Source organism: Centruroides sculpturatus, unplaced genomic scaffold (genome assembly GCF_000671375.1).
Source record: "Centruroides sculpturatus isolate CEXI.00-Female unplaced genomic scaffold, Cexi_2.0 scaffold466, whole genome shotgun sequence".
NCBI lineage: Eukaryota > Metazoa > Arthropoda > Arachnida > Scorpiones > Buthidae > Centruroides > Centruroides sculpturatus.
Genome location: NW_019384737.1, coordinates 208,402 through 226,438, shown reverse-complemented (window position 1 = coordinate 226,438; position 18,037 = coordinate 208,402). Strand labels below are relative to the sequence as shown.

Here is an 18,037-nt window from a genome sequence, read left to right as displayed (position 1 = left end):
CAATCCTACAATTTTTTGTTTATAACGTAGTTTATACGGATTATTTTCAAAAAAATATACGTATTTTGGAAATGTTGAGTCGAATTAGTCTAGAATCGATTAATTTTATGAAAGAAAACCTTTCAAACAGCTGTAGTCCATAAACTATGATTCCTACAAAATTGATTCATAAAGAACGGAACGTATCTACCGTCTTATAGGGGGATCTACTGCATAATAATTAATTTCCAATATTAGTATTAGTAAAGCAGTTAATCATTTAGTAATCCAGTGTTATCCAGATAAAGTTCTTCCACACTTTTATTTTGTTTGTTGTTAGACCTTTTCTCAGACAATCCTGTTACTTTCTGGATTTTGTCAGTTTGACAACCTATGTTTCTAATTAATGAGAGAAATAAAAATACACATGGCATTCTCACATTTCATTTTTATTTTATTTTATGTTGTTGGGATAACTACAATGTAAAGGATGAAATGAATGGAAATCAATAAAAATCTTGGTCGTAAAAACTAGAAATAAGAAAGATAAGAATTTGTTTATTTGTGCATTTTGGATGATGAATTCAAATAAAAGCAAGCTTGACATATAGTAATAATCAATTAATACTGCCAGATTTTTAATATGTTTGTTATGTGCAGGGCCTAATTTGGCACAAGGCAGGCAAGGCACTTACCCGGGACTCGTAATAGGTTCTAAACATGAATAAAGAAGTGTTTGTTGAGAAAAATATAATGTTTATTGCTGCATAATTTTATTGCAGCCCCAAAAATACAATGTAAGATATTCAAATGTAAAAATAAAAATACTTTAATTTTAAATATTATAGTTTTATTTATATTTGTAGTAATACAAACTTTGTAAAGGGTCCCGTAAATATTATTTTGCCTAGGGCCAGCAAAGGTCTAAATTAGGCCCTGGTTATGTGACTGATTAATTATAAAGATATTGTACAATCTGGACTAAAGATGGGTGGTTAAACTGCCATATTTCATTAAATTTAATAATACAAGTAAATTTAGAAATTTAAATTTAATAGATGATGATGATCAAATTTTAGTCATCTTTTAGTCCAAATCGCATAATTATAACTAATTAGCTTTATATACATAATATAGCTGTTTTAAATGTCTGACAGTATTGTTTGATTATTTTAATAAACTCATTGTCTAAAAATAATAAAATTAAGATCCATATGTACTGAACAGTATATAGGTTGCCATTCTGAATTCTTTTTGGTTGGATTGATAATGAACCTTTTCCAAACTTATTTTAATATTGTTTCTAATTTTGATTATTAACAATTATTATAACAATTCTGTGTGAAAATTTAAAGTTTTATACATTATTTTCCTGGCTGTTACATCTACGTAACAAGGGAAAGTATTGGAATTGTGTCAAATTTGACCCTGAAATTTTGCAAATCTCCGCATGGCAAAGTTTACAAGTGTGCTCCTTATTTCACAAGTTATTTGTTTTTTTTTTTTTAAATGAAATTTTAATTATAAACAAGTAAAATGGCAAAACCGTATTTGGGAAAAGACTATGTCTCGGAGACTCGCTACTAAGCGGAATCACTTTGACACTCAAGATGGGTCTTGTTCTCATTCTCCAATCTTCTTTGGTATTGCTGCTTTTGGGTGTGATTGTTCAAACTTTGCCAGCCATGATGCATTTTCAATGAAATTAACCTATCCAATTTCGAAATTTCTCTCCGTTGCATGTCAGTCTGTGTTGAATTTTTGTCGATGCGTAACGAAAATTTCCCATTTTTGAAAAAAATAATCGTGGCTATTGTATCGTCTGAAATTAATTTTTTATTTTGCACAAACAATATACAGTTTAACTCGATTATAACGTCATTAGATGTAACGACAACCCTAATATAACGTCAAATTTTTTTCGTCCCACGATTTTACTATACTAAATAATGTTAAAAAAAACCCACTTGTAATGACATAAAACCGTTTTAACATCATATTTAAAGCACTCCCAAAATTACAAAATTAGATTACAAATTTTATTTAACATAGAAGAAACTCTGTTCAGTCCTAAGGTCAGAATTCACTTCTTAGAATGACTGTGGGTGGTACTCTCCCCCACCTGACTTCAGTGGGGTGAGGTGCCTGTTTGTAGAAGAGGGTCGCCATTTTGTATTTTATTTTGACTCGGTTCTCAGTCCCCCGACTATTTACAAGTCTGGATTTTTTTATGCGCAAATGATTTGGGCATCTAATACTCTGTATCAAATATCAACTCTTGACATATACTCCTTCATACCTCTAAGCTGGTAACATAANGCTTAAACAGGCTTGTCTTTAGGTGTGGGCCTACTGGGCCTGGGCCCAGGAGCTCCTAACATTCAAGACCTCGAAAATATGCAAAATTGAATTAGAGCAGCAAGTAATAAAATTATTATAAGCAGTAAACAATCAAAAGATATGTTTCATAAATTTTATTAAACATAAATATAACAATATGTTTAGCAGAGAAAGCTAATTGAAAAAATGTATGAATATTAACCCTCCATTATGAATTCCTTAAGGGGGCCTCCAATCTTTTCTTGGCCCAGGACCTCGCATGTACCAAAGACGGGTCCTAGCTTAACAACTACTGTAATAACATCAGCCATAGAGACTAAAACTTAAAAATTCTTCACAGCTATGTAGCTGTTGTTCATATATTCCTTTGAAGTATATCTCATTGTTCATTTATTAATAACAGGCATAAAATACAGAACTTCATACTACAATTCTTTAGATGATGTCTTGTCATATGTCTCATAGCAGAACTCGGTAGTATTATCTGTCTCTCAGGAAAGAACGCATTAGCATCCTTTTTGAATTGTAAAAAGCAATTTTCTGTTTTACTAGGTTAAATAAAACCTAATTAACCCATTTTTTATTAAATATGTATTGCAATAGTTTTCTGTATATATTAAATTTCTCAGTGAACAAATATCAGAAATTCAGCTTAACTACAGTTAAGCTAAACAGTAACTAAACTGTTCTATTTACTATCTTTTAAGTTGTGTTGAAAGGAATTGCAAATGAGTATTATAAGAGAGTTACTAGGATTTGCATTTTACTAGCAATCGATAACTCCCGCTTAGCATGTTATAATTACATGCTCAAGTCATATTTAAGAGCAAATTTATAGATGCTTCATAGGTAGACTTAGCCTAATTAATGAATTATTGTCTAATTTCTATCAGGAAATGATAGCTTTTGTATTTTTATGTAAGATTAGTTAGTAAATATCATAATGGTATTACTAATACCCCAAAGATTTTCATATAGACTATGACAGAAGACTAATTGTCAAAACTCATGACGTATTACAATTTTTAACTTGAGTTAAATGCAGAAATATATTTTTACCAGATTGAAATATATACAAAAAAATTTATTTATTTTAAAATGTTTACTCGAAGAAGTGTCTTGTATTCTGAAATTAATTTCTGTACTTTTTTTTTTTTGAAAAATTATGAATTTCATAAACTTTAAAAGAATGTTATTACATACCTGAAAAATAAGAAGATTAAGAAAGAATTTTTTTTTAAATAACTACATGTTTGATTAGCCAGATTTATTTTGATTTTTTTTCATTTATAATTGAAAATAGTTTCATGCAAAGGTTTTAAAATAAATACACCTTCAAAGCACTGTTTCTAATTTCAAGGCTAGTAGTTGCTTATGTTATTTTTAGAAGTTCACACAAGTGCTTTTACTACTCAGTAAGTACCAGTTTGTGTATTAGTTGCAAGAACTTGTTTTATTTTTATTTTTTTTTTTTCATTGAAACTGCAGTTTAAGAAAAATACTTGACAGATGGGTAAATGTTGGAATATTCTGATATTTTACTCTTCTGTTTTGAATAAATACATGTATTTATTCAGAATGTTTATAGGTTTTTTTTCCTATTATTTTGATATTAACTTTTATAAATATAGATGAGTATATTTCTCTCCATTACAGGCAAATATCAAATTTAGTCAGTAATTTTTAGTGACAAGATAAAAAATGAAAAAATGTTGTTTATTCAAATCAAATGGATGTATGTTGGTGTATCAAATTAAATTTCTGATATAATCAGAAAAACTGGATTACATTGATCGTTTTCCAGATCATTACATTTTTTTTATTGTATTTTCACTTAAAATATTCATCAGATTATAATCGAGTAATGTTTTAAAAGATTAAAACGGGTTTCTATGCGAAAAGTAAGAGTTCTAGTTCTAAGCAAAAATTATAACAAAAATGTTCTTTGACCCATTTAAAGTTTGTCGACTTTAACAAGTGATGTATTCAGTTAATGATATTAAATTATAACTCTAGTATTACATATGTTAAAAAAATAGAACTGTATACTCAAACACCTGTTCAAGTATGCTCCATAAAAAGAAAAGTTGGAAACATTCCATCTGGTCTGGCAATAGTTTAGACTAGATGTTTATTTTGTAACTATGCTAGTATTTGTTCACCCTTCCACTTCATTCTAATAAGGTGGATTAATATATTGTAAGTAATATGTACAATTAATTTTATTTTTATTAGTTTTAACATTAAAATGTTATAAATAAGATTAAATTTATTTAATTAATTATTAGTTTAAAAACAAAGGTGAGAATGTCAAGGTCATAATTGAAGGTAAAAAGTACATGTAAGAATAATTATATATTGAGTATNCACAAACGTTTTCGCATTGTAAAAGGTTTGTGGATGTAAAATTTTTGTATTTCACGGTGTTGTGATAAAGTTTTGTTATGATGACAGTTGTTTGTTTTAATCTTTATAAGTTTGAAACTAAAAAAATAGGGTTTGTTTTGCATATAAAGTTTTTATGTTGTTTATTTTTTCTCAATGGTAGTAGGTGGAAATTGTTTCATAACGATTCAGTTTATATATGGCTTGTATAAATAGATTTTACTGTACTTGAAGTCTATTTACAATATAATCAGTTGCAGTTCCCCAGATAACAATACCATATTGGATTTTCAGTTCAATACAGGTGTGATATAGACATTTTACAGTATTAATGTTTAAAAAGTCCTGAACTTTCTTTATTATTTCTGTGAACTTGGCAACAGCCTTAGTTAAACTTTGCGTCTGTTATACCTGAGTTTTCGTCTATCAGTATTCTGAGATATCTTATATTGTTTATTTTATCTTCTTTTCATTTATTTCTATTTGAATTTATTCCTTATCAACATTTTTATTTACAAAACAGAGATATTTTGTTTTATTTGTTTATTATTATTATTTATTTTACTTATTACAATATTACTTTTAACAATATTGAACTCATATAGTCAGTTAATCAGGATAGAACATTATTCAATTTATGTCGTGCTCCTAGAGGTTATCATTGGAGTGTATTAAAGCAATGTCATGTGCATATGCAATAATATTAACTTTGGGCATAGCTTCAATTAGGTCATTCAAGCAAGTATTGAAAAAGCAATGGTGCTAACACCGATCCCTGGGGAATTCCAATTTTAGGTAAAAAACCATTTGAGCATATGTTATTGACTTTTACGTGATATTTACAGTTTGGTAAATATGATCTTATCCATTGTAAAGGAACTCCTCTTAGACCAATGTTAGAATTTTCTTTCAAGAATCTGGAGGTCTACATTGTCAAAAGCTTTGGATAAGTCTAAGAATAATGCTACAACTAAAAGAGATTTATCTAATTTATCCATGACTTCCTGTTTAAAATGTAGCAATGAATCTATTGTAGAGAAGTTTGTTTGTAGGCATATTGATGTTGATGAATCACATTTAAAGTAATCATATATTTCCAGAGTCTTTTTTGTGGAAGACTCTCTGATTTTTACCAACACAGGGATGATAATGATTAGTCAATAGTTTTCAATGTCACTTTTAGATCCTTTATTTCTGTGTATCAGTATAACCATGCTATAATTTTGTTTGTTCAGAAATGTTCCTTTTTCAAAAATTTATTTATCAGGAAGGATAAAGATATAGCAATAATATCTGCAATTGATTTGATTATATCCATATTTATATTAACTATATCAGGTGTGCTAGTCTTTAAATTCATAATTGTGTTATAAACTTTGTCTATAATACAATTACGAATTTGTCTTGGAGGCCACTACTGCACCACTCCAAGACCTCCAAGACAAAAGAATTTAATATTCTCATAGACAAAATTAACTGTGGAGAATGATTTGGTCTTATTGTAGATTTTGTCCCATGTGCAGTTGAAGTACTTTGCAAAAGTTTCAGTTATAATCTGATCATCTTCTAATAAATTTCCTTTGACGAGCAGTGATTTTATTTTGGTTTCCATTATACGTGGAGCTTTGTCAGTATGTGATGTATCCAGCTGTATTAGATATCTTTGTGCTCTGTTACACTAATATTATGTTGTATGAATTATGCAGTTCTAAGGATAGTGTGTTTTTGATAGGGAACATGAAACATCAAATAATTGGAGGCAAATTGCCATCAAATAGACAAGTGTTGGTTGTTTTACTTTACAATATAAGAGAGGTTAAACATACACAATTTTTTTTGGAAAAAACAGAATTTCGACAAGATTCCTTCAGCATTGTGTAAAAACTCAGATTCATATCTGACATGAAGAAATTAGAAAAGAATGCAAGAAAGTTTCAAGAGATTTTTAAGTGCCATGAAGAGGAGTTTCAAAACAATTGGGACAACCTGTTTGATATTGCATATGCAAATCATCAACAAACCATCAAATTAGATGAGGATAGAATTTTTTTACAGAAACATAGAGAACTAGGATAAAAAGGCTGTCTTGCAGGTGTTGACCAAAAACTTGCTGAAAAAGAACTGTCGAGGAAAAGGAAACTTGAAGAGGAGAAAATACAAAGTAAGCAATCACTGGCATCCATCAACTGCACTTCCTCTTTCATAACCTGAAGATGAAGATGGTGCATTTTTCAATTTGGATAAATAGAACAATGGTGAGTTGTCTTTGCAGTTTCTGGATGATACACCAAGGCACAATACTGAAAGACCACCAAAGATTTCATTGCTGACAAATTAGTGGCTGCTTTAGACAGATGTCAGTTGAGTGTAAGATACAGTGTTATAATATATCCTTTGAACAACAGCAGAGGCACTCATTTACGACACTGAAGCATTTCCTATTAATTTAATAGCTCTTCCATTCGTCGAATCAGGCAAAACAAAAGAAAAGAATGGGCTGAAGCCATTAATTTAAAGCTGAATTTAATAATGATATCTCTGAAATTCTGACTGCTCACTGGGATAGTAAGCTGTTAACTGCATTGAATGTTAGGGAACCAAAAGAAGAAATAGTTGTGACATTTGGAGATGATAAAGAACAGTTCATTGATGATCTAAAATTAGAAAATGCTTCTGGTAAAAAGCAAGCACAGGTCGTCAGGAGTGCAATAACAGTTTGGAGTTTGGAAAAACAATGTAAAAATTCTTAGTAGTGATACAGTTGCCTCAAGCACTGGCCACAAGTGGTGCATTCATCCTCATTGAACAAATATTGGATAGTTTTTCCTGTTGTCATCATATCTACAAATTAGTCCTACAAAGTGCATTTGAAAGCAAAATGTGTGAGGTAACAAGTACTCCTGACATACCTCTCTTCACAAAAAAGAAAGTTGGGAAAATGTTATTGCTAGTAAATTTCAAAGCGGTAAAGATTATGCGGAGAAGTTTTTCAGTGAGTTAGAACTACAAGAATTATTGGACTTTTATAAAGCTGAACTGCAGAAATATTTAATTTATGATTTTGTTAAATTAACTTATGACATTGTTAACTAAGTATATAATTTGTTTTATAAAACAAAAACAGGTGTTATATCTATTTGGTATTGCAAATATTTATACAGTCCTTCTTTTAAGAACTTTAATATGACATTTCCCAAAGTATAGTCACCTAAACTTTAGGTTTGTTATGTATTGTTAGAAGAAAAACCATTTAAAAATTAGGATATGAAATAGTACAGAAAGTAATAAATTTCTAATAAAAATAAATTTGAGATTTTTAAAGGTTTGCTATTGTTATTTAAATTAAATATTTTAATTTATTTATATTTTTATTTATGTAATACTGCTGCAACAAATCATGAACAATGATGATACTATACTTATGATGGAAATGATTGCATGTGTGATATATTTATTTTTAAGCTGAGCTGAGCTGGAAATTATTGAGAATTAATGGTCTGTAACTGGAAAATATTACTTTAACACCAGAACCTGTTTTCTTACACTACTATATTATATTTTGACAGCTTGTTTTGTTTTTATATTTCTGAAATAACAGGATATCTGTATTAGTCAAAATAACTTTCACTTACGGATGTTTATGAATATTTGTTGTTTTAAAAAGCAAAAATAAGGAAATGATTAAATTTTGAATGTTCATAAAAATTGGTTAGCATAGTTTTTGCACTTAAACATTTGCAAAAACACCAAAAAAATATGTCTTCTTTCTTTTTAAAAAATTCCAGTTGAAATTGTAAAGAAATTAAAAATCAGATTAGAAATTATTGATTACAGTGTGTTTTACATGTACATTTGTTATTTAAGACCGGTTTTTTCCTGTCAATCAATAATAGATTCTGCTTCAATCGTTGTATTTTGCTTCTTGTAACTTTTTTTATAATGAAATACACAAATGCATTATAATTTTTTGAACTTTTATTAAAACATTCACCAAACCAGAAAATCCAGCAGTAAAATGTTAATTTAAGAAATACTGAATAAAAACAAATGTTTTTCACAAACTTACATTAACCTAAAGATGGTACTTATTATTATCAATATAAATTTAAATGATTTTAATTTTATATAGATTTTATGCAGGACTGTGGAGTCAGAGTCAGAGTTTTGGTGTTTTAGCCGGAGTTGGAGTCGTCAAAAAATCCGCCAACTCCGACTCCCTTCTACTTACCAACTTGTTATGTATATGAAATGGAGTCGGAGTCAGATGGTAAGGAAGAGTCAGAGTCGGTAGATTTTTACACGACTCCACAGCCCTGGATTTATGTCATTATTGGGATGCAGTTTGAGAAAATTATAGACCTGTAAATTCCCACTGTTATCTGTTCGTCTGTATGTCTTTTTTCGGATGGAGTTAGTTAGATGAAAGACAAGACCAGATATGGAAACAGGTATTATATCTATTAGGGGCAGGAGACCCCATTAACTAAACATGAACTTCTGATACAAATGAGAAGTCACATTATTTCAATTAAAAAATTTCCCCTAAAAGATGTTAGAACAGCACGATTATATTGTTGAATGAAAAGTATGATATACAGGGGCAAGCCACTACTAATTTTGAGGTGGAGAGCATATATTTTAAATTAAAAATATGATTAAAAATTTTGGTCTAGCATTGTGATAATGTCACAATAAATAATTTTAAATATACTTTTATTGGCTTGGTAATATTACAAAACTGATAGAATTCATAACTATTTTATACTTCTTAAATTATAAATGAAAGTAATAGCAATATTGTGATTTTTATTATTATTATTATTTCCCCTCAGTGTTCTACTTGAACTTGCTAAACATGAATCACAATATCACTTTTTTATTTCTATAAAATTATCATTATATTGATTTTATGAAAAAAGTTGATTTAATGATCTTGGTCTTTAGTAAAAACTTGTTATAAGAGGCATAACATAAAATTTATGTTATTAGCTAACATAGTGTTTTTTTAATAAAAAGACACAAAGTTTTCTAAGGAAAAAACTGTTCCAAAAGTTAAATAATTTTTAGATATATATAAGGATATTAATTGATCATTTGCATCTCCAGAACTTAAATTCAATGTTGTGATATGATATAAAGAAACACTTTCAGTATTAGTTGGTTCCTATTAAGTGTTTTTTTTTTTGTTTGTATATCATAAAATAATTCTGTAAATTAGTCATTTTTAATATATTATAATACAAAATATATTGTTATTAATTTAATATCTTTTATGTTAAAAATTTAATTCTATGTCAAGCATATCCTGATTATATATGTGTAGTATTTATTATTTCTGTATTTATTTTCATGCATTTCTTTTGTGTTCTTGCCAGGGTTTACTCTAACAAGTAGTGTAGTACATGTAAATAAGGAGTTTGTTTTTGTATGCTTTACTTTTTGACATTGTTTTGTTTATTAATGCTGTTATTTTTAGAGCTGTTTTCATCACTGTTTTTTTTTATTGTTTTCTTGAATCTTTTTTTTTCTGGAATTTTTGTTGTCAAATATTCTTTTTAAATATTGTCTGAAGAATTACTTACTGTTTATAAAATATTTTGAAAATTTATATTTTGAAGATGATTGTTGTTATTGTTCAGAAGTTTCTTGTTTTTATATATAAATACAATCATTTTGAGAAAAATATTGAAATTTAATCTAAAGCTACTGTGATTATACAGAAACATTTTGCTTTAGAATTACATTCCTGAAATAGAGTGAAACTTGTTTTATACAACCATCCAAATTGTGCAAAAGAAGAAAAAAATTGTTTTGTGATGTACTCTTTTAAGGAAAAGGTACTTTTGTGATGTACAGTACACTAAACTATACGGTATTATATTAAACTACTAACATTAACATAGGAAAACTGTGGTACAAAAAAAATGCAGTTAATGCAATTTACTGGTAATTATATATTGAGTATTAATAAAGAGATGTTTGTTGAACTGTGCATACATTAAATAAATTCTGTATTGTACAATATATATTAATGTATAACAATGTAGATTTTAAACATATTACTTCATATTATAAATGATACAAATCCAAAATCCAATAATTAAACATTATATTATGTAAATTTGGCACCAGCAAATCAATGTTTATAAGGAGTTCATGCTTTTGAGCTTCATCTGTAACATCAAAAGGTCTTTGAAGTTTATTATTATTTAACATTGAATTTTTATTGAACATTGAATTAAACATTAAATTTTTTGGAACAAAACTGATTTTTATTGAAGTTTGTTATTGTTTCTGATGTAACTTCTGCCCAGTTTTGATCCATCCAGCCTACATCATTAGTGACAGTGACAGCTTTTGTTAGTTCATGCACAGACTTCACTTCATCCATCTTGGCAACATTATCTTTCAATAATAATTTTAAATGCATATGTGACCTACATCTAGTGGCTGTAAACATGTTACATTTGCTAGGAAGAATTTCAATTCCAAATGTGACACCTTTTCATAGTAGTGGTATGGGACATTATCAACAAACAGAATTTGATCAGCACATTTTATCATTTAACAGTTAACAACAGATTTTTTTATTCATAGTTTATCCACAGTTTCTTGTTTGCATGCCATTAGAACACCAAGCTGTGAAATATTAATATTTTTGAAACACCTTGGTTCAAGAGTTGTAGGTATTACCAGTGATGACTTATTTTCTCTGCAGAGGTTTGCTCACAAGGTAGTAGTTAGTCTTTGTTTTGTTGGTTTTATGCCTTTGCACTGCTCCTCTTTTGTCATTAATGTTTTGTCTAGAATTGCTTGTAAAAAAATCCTAATTCATCCATAGCTGCAATTGAACTACTACAAAATTGCTCTGTTGACATCTTATGGTTGAGTACATTCTTGTGGTATTCTCATTTGTGTTTCTCTCATTTTCTAAGTTCCTTATTGGTGAGAATTGCTTAGATTTGGATCTTTCTATAGTTACATCCCTTTGCCAATTGTTGTTGTAATTTTCCAATTTCACTTTGCTTAATTACAGAAATCCTTTTTTTTTTGAAGTAAGGAAAGAAAGCTTCCTTTTGCTGCACTGCAACTGACTTAAAAATGAAGCTGTGAGCTCTAAATTTTGTGATAATTTTCAGAAAAAGCATTACTGTAAGGTGAATTGGGTCAAGAGAGTGAACAACAATGGAGCCAGCTCAAGATGAATCACTAGGCTGATATGTACTGTATTGTTTCCAAAAGACAGATGTTCAAATTTTAGAAAAATACTGTACTTTTATCATTACAGTAAAATTTAATTTAAAAATTACATATAGTGACTGTAATTACAATAATTAAAGAAATCTCAAATTTTTTCCACTCCTTTGCTTCATTGAAGTATTTTTTTAGTGTTAATGTTAAAAGCATCAACAATAGAAAACAAAGGTCCATTAACATTAACTTTGCCTCAGACACTTTGCTCTCCTATCTTTGGTGGTGGTTTTGTTGAAAGAGAAAATTCTGTTTCTAAGGTATTTTGCATTTATAGAATATAGTACATTAAAGTTTCACTTTTAGACCATGTGGTTGTGTAAAAGGAAGTGTTTTTCATTATTGTACTGTAAGATGATGTTAGTTGAATAAAGAGGTGGTCTTTCAAAAGGAATCAAATGTCATTAGTAATACAGACCAGAAATTCCATTCTGGAGGAAAGTATTGGAGTAGTAATCTTTGGAAGTTTTGCTGTGTATCATGACAAATTTCTTTTAAATGTTTATTTTATCAGCAAAAGAATATTTAGATTTAGAAATATATCATCATCTACATTCTGGAAATTCTATAGTAACTTTAGAAACATTTCTGAAAGATCTTTCATTGTTGAAGTCATTTGTCTAGTAATGAAATGCAATAATCAATCATTTTTCTACAAATTGAGGAATAAAACTTTTTTAAAAGTAAATTTTTCGGAAAAGAACAGTGAATATGATTTTGCCATTAAAACTGTCTAAATATAGCTCAGCTGTTCAAAGAATAATGCACAATATATGGACTTTTTCAGATGTATTTTTAGTTTTATTTAGTTTTTACTTTGGCTACTGACTGTTTATATATCTGAATGTATGTAATAATGTATAATAATTTAAAAGTTTCTTAATATATAGCGTGTAAAGAAAAATCATAGAATCATAAATGTAGAAACAGTGAGAAAATAAACTGTCAGTTTGATATCATCTGTTCTAGCTTCATTAATTTTATCATTAATCTTAAAACTTTATATAAAATAAATTTTAAAAAAATTTGAACGGTGATAAAGTAAAATAAAAAAATAAACAAAAGAAAATGTATAAATAATAAAAATTCCTATATAAATAAAAATAATAAAATTTGAAAAAATAACATTTGAACATACAATAGTTTTTTAGTAAAATATTCCTCCAGTATTGAGCAAGCAGAGTTCTGGGAATTGTATGGATTGATTATAGTTCCAGACGAGTTCATGGTAAATTGTTATGAGCTTAATTTTTAATCATAATAAACAGAATTGTTTTAAATAAATGTTTTGATAATTCTTTGCTAATTCTTTCTGTGCCAAAAAACTAATTTTCCTTGAGTGCTAAATTCCACATTTTTAAACTCTGTTTACTTGATTATTTATATATAAATAATCAAGTAAACAGATATTTATGTAAGCAAGGAACAGTCAACAACAAAAATAATCAAAATATGTCATCCTGGATTAAGCTTTAATAAAAAACCTTTATTGTAATGAAACTATGTAGCTGATTTTGCAAGCAAATGATCAGTAATTTGAATTAATCAGTATAAATAATTTAATTAGTTCAAACAGTTATATTATTCAAATATTATCGAAATATCAATCGCTGCAAATGTGCTATATAGAAGAGGGAAAACTGGATTGATTAAAATGATAATGGCACATTAACCAGTTTATACCATCTGTCACATTTACAGTTTAGATTTAATGAATTCTGTTTGTGAATTCTTGTTCCTTGCCTGTTGTAAGATACATGAATATCAGAATTATAATATGATATCATGATTTATCAACAATAGCTAAAGATGTTGCAAATTGCATCCAGAAACAATCTATGATAAAAAGTTGTCCTGTTACTTACTAAATGATGATTTTATATTTTTTAAGACATTACTAGGATTGCATACTTGTGACAGTTTTAAAACAAGGACAGAGATAATAGAATTTTGTCTACAAGTATTAAAAACAAAAATAATTGTTGCTTATTAATTTTAATGTAATTTAAATTAATTAATTAAGAGATGAATTAATTAATTTGCAAAGTTTTTGATTTTATTGACTAATAATTATTTTATTTCATATTTAAAGAGTTTTTTAATAATGTCTTTTACATGCATATGTATAACAAGAACTGCTATAGATTCAACACATCAACATACACCCCTCACTTACTCTCTCTCGGCTTAACTCACAAGTCTGAGTTACTGATTTTGTTTTAATAGGTTAAAAGTCAAATTTTTTGCAAACAGAAAATAAATAATTATAATCAGACTTTCTGTAAATAGCAATATTTTTGAATAATGGACTCAAAATATATGTAATACTTAAATTTTGATTAATTTTTTGATAAAGATTTGTTGATCATTTTAATAAATTATAACTCTACAACTGAATCATTGGGCAGCTATTTGAAAAAATTGTAGACCTATAAATTCCCACTGTCATCCATCTGTCTTTCCTTAATCTCAAGAATGGAGTTAGACAGATGAAAGACAAAGACCATATATGAAAAGTTAGGGATAGGAAACCCTGATTAACTATATATGAACTATCAATGCAAACTGGAAGTCATCTTATTTTAATTCAAAACTTCTCCCCTGAAAGGAGTTAATAGTTGACAGCTTGACTGTGTTGCTAACAGGAAAAATATGATGTACAGGGGCAAGACATTACTAATTTGAGGTGGAGAGCATATATTTTAAATTAAATAAATTAAAAATGTGATTAAAAATTACAGCCTGGTATTGTGATGATGTCACAATAAATAATTGTTTGTTATACTGTGAAATCTGCTTCATTGGAATATATGAACAGCAGTTATAGCTTTCAGATGCATTCAAGTTCTCACTCATCTTTGTGAAAGCAAAAAAACAAACAAGAACACATGAGTAATAAACCTGACATTATTTTAACAAGATCCAATGCAGTCAGAGAGCATGTTAGCCACTTCCAAGATCTTGCTAAGTTGTCTGGTTCAAATGCTGCTGGACAGATACTAATTCCATATGGGACAAAGTAGAGACACTTGGACTCTTTGATCTGGAGCCAACCATCTCATTGTTGAGTCTCTCTATGGATCTACAAGAGAAGCTTAAACAGGCTTGTCTTTAGGTGTGGGCCTACTGGGCCTGGGCCCAGGAGCTCCTAACATTCAAGACCTCGAAAATATGCAAAATTGAATTAGAGCAGCAAGTAATAAAATTATTATAAGCAGTAAACAATCAAAAGATATGTTTCATAAATTTTATTCTCATATTCAATATAAGATAAATGTTTTGCACTTCAGATGTTTCTGACATAATAATGTTTTAAAATATTTATCTTAACTGAATCGTAAATAATAGTTAGTTCAAATTATTTAGGTAAGGAACAAAAAAGAACCAAGAGTTAAATAGTATGAAGTATGAGGGATAAGGAAAATGAGTCGATACTGAAATCAGATATCACTATTTAATTTAATATTTTAGTAAAATATGAATAAAGCATGGCTTGAAATTTTGCACTCCTTTTATAGCTTGTGCCCTGAGCGGTTGCCTAGTTTGCTGAAATGGTAGAGTCAGCCCTGGAAGGGGGTAATGATTAAGAAATGAAATTTGGCACAGTAGCTTATGTATAAGGAGAATTGATGTTATTAAATTTTGGTTGATAAAAGTTGAGGAAGTGGGGAGATCACATCTTATTTCAGACATTTTAAATTATTTTTTATTTTTGATATTCACATGATATTACGTGATTATGTAAATATCAGATGATTTCATGAACTACATATGCTAAATGTAATTCTACTAAAATCTTACTATAGTGAATTGAATTCATGCTATTAGAATACAACTAATAAATTATATTTAAAAAATCTAGTAACAAGCTGCATAAGTTTCCTGTTATGAGATTTTACTTTTAAAATAACATTTTAGACTTAAAGAAGATTTTGTCAGCATTTACAATTTTTTATAAAACTTATTTTTACCCTCAAAATTAAGCCTTTGGCCACTTTATATATACAAATATGTAGTTTTTACACATTAAAATAGTTTACATTCTAGATTTGATGTAATAAGTAATAAAGTATTATTTTTAGTATTAAATTGTCAACAAATAAAAATCTGAACTGTCATCTAAATGACAGTTTACATTTTTATTTGCTTTAATTAAATTATAATGCTAAGCTATTTTGTCTCATTTTATTTCATATATGTTCTAACCATTTGTTATATAAAGTAACAGTAGTAAGTTTACTATTTTCTTATTAAAAATAATTGAGTTAATAAGAATAACTTTTAATTCAGTGATCTGTATTTTACAGATGGAATCATTTGTAGGATTATTTGATCCTGAAACGCAGGATGAGGGAGTGGCATCTTCTCTGTCTCCTCTACCAGTATGTTTACCACCAGAAGCTGCCGAAGGAAATATTGAATATAAGTTGAAATTAGTCAATCCCTCTAAAAGTCGGTTTGAACATCTGGTTACGCAAATGAAATGGAGATTAAGAGAAGGTTAGAATTCATAATATCTACTGATATTAAAATCATAACTACATATATTTAGACATAATTATATTTATATTTCAGTAAATATTAACTGGACTGGAAANAAATTCATTTAAGTATTTGATTATTTTTATGCTATTAATTAAATTAATATATTTTTAATTGTTTGGCTTTTTAGTGTACACCAATACTAACATGCTTATTTCAGGTAGCCAAATTTTATTGCAGAAAGAAATATTTATATTTATATTCTGCCTCAGAACATCTTCGGCTTAAAATATTCAGAAATTGAACAACTGTTAAATTACATAAGATTGAACTTATTAAAAAGTTCATACAGTCTTAAATTGAATATTATTCAATGCATTCAAAATAAATATGGAAAACACAATCTAGAATGGAATGTACAGTACAGTACATGTACAGAATGTTAACAATTTAAATAATCAATACATATATTGATATATTAGGGCTGGGAACTTAAATAATATCATTTAAATTTTATCACTAGAACTTTAATACTAAACTCAATAAATATTTTTCACCTACTTCCACCTAGACACTAACATTTTTGATAAATTACTTATGCCATATAAATCTGAGAGAGATGCCCATCTTATGTCTAGCCTCATTGAATCTTGTACATTAATCATTGTGTGACATTATGATGCCAGAAACTTGGAGTTGTTTTTAGAGATTGTAAACAAATGTCACCACACCTGATAAATTTGTAAAGCCAAACAACCACTGGAATATGTTGGGCTACTTTTCTGCAATTATTATATTTAATTATTAAATAATTTGTCACTAGAGGGAGACATTAGGTGCCATCTCTTATTAAATTTAATAATTATAATTAAATTAATATTTATTAAATAATATAGAATGTCTGGAAGAGGAAACCAGACTGGCAGCTTGGGTAGCATAACTGGTAATGCATCAGCACGGTAAGCAGGAGTTACAGGTTTGAGTCTGACTCCAGCCCAATTTTTCTCTTCCAGAATATTATTAATTATTCAATAAATATTAAATTTAATAATTATAATTAAATTAATAAGAGATGGCACCTAATAGAGAGGTTGAGGCACAAGTACAAATGTTAAACTTGTACAGCAAGCAAAAGTACATGATTTACATTTTAAGTCCAAGTAAAAGACCTTGCGGCACTCGTTCACAACATCACGTGACTCAGTGAACGTCGCGCATTGACTCACGGGAAATTTGTTAAAAAAATGGCAGATACATTTAACATCGAGGGTTACCAGCAAAAATAAATAAACAAATTAAACTTTTTAAAAGTATTTATAGGATGTTTAATCACTAAATAATTATTTTTTATCAGCATTGTGTCTTCTACTGTATGATCGGACGATAGGACTACCTCATACTTTTGTCGAGGGAAGTAGTGGCTTATGTAAATTCAAAAGCAGCTTGAAAAATTAACTTTTTGAAAATTTACAAACATATTACACTGTTGACAGTAGATGTCATGGAAGAACAAACATACCTTAAGATAAGCTATTATGAAGACAAATATATGTAAAGTCTATAGGCACTTCACATCACTTGCTAAAAAATTGAATAATTA

General features: G+C 28.3%; 1 protein-coding gene across 2 annotated transcripts in view; it reads left to right on the top strand.

The window, feature by feature from the left end:
• LOC111628290 (GTP-binding protein 2-like) overlaps window positions 1-18,037 on the top strand; it is a 66,640-nt gene that overhangs the window by 25,133 nt on the left and 23,470 nt on the right. The window contains exons 1-2 of one of the 2 annotated variants that reach the window (XM_023372045.1): window positions 4,454-4,518; window positions 16,263-16,455. In XM_023372045.1, coding sequence (XP_023227813.1) covers window positions 16,263-16,455 — 193 coding nt within the window. In that variant the 5' untranslated portion in view covers window positions 4,454-4,518. Of the gene's footprint in view, window positions 1-4,453; window positions 4,519-16,262; window positions 16,456-18,037 lie in introns of those variants that run through there. The other variant, XM_023372044.1, reaches the window with a different exon arrangement.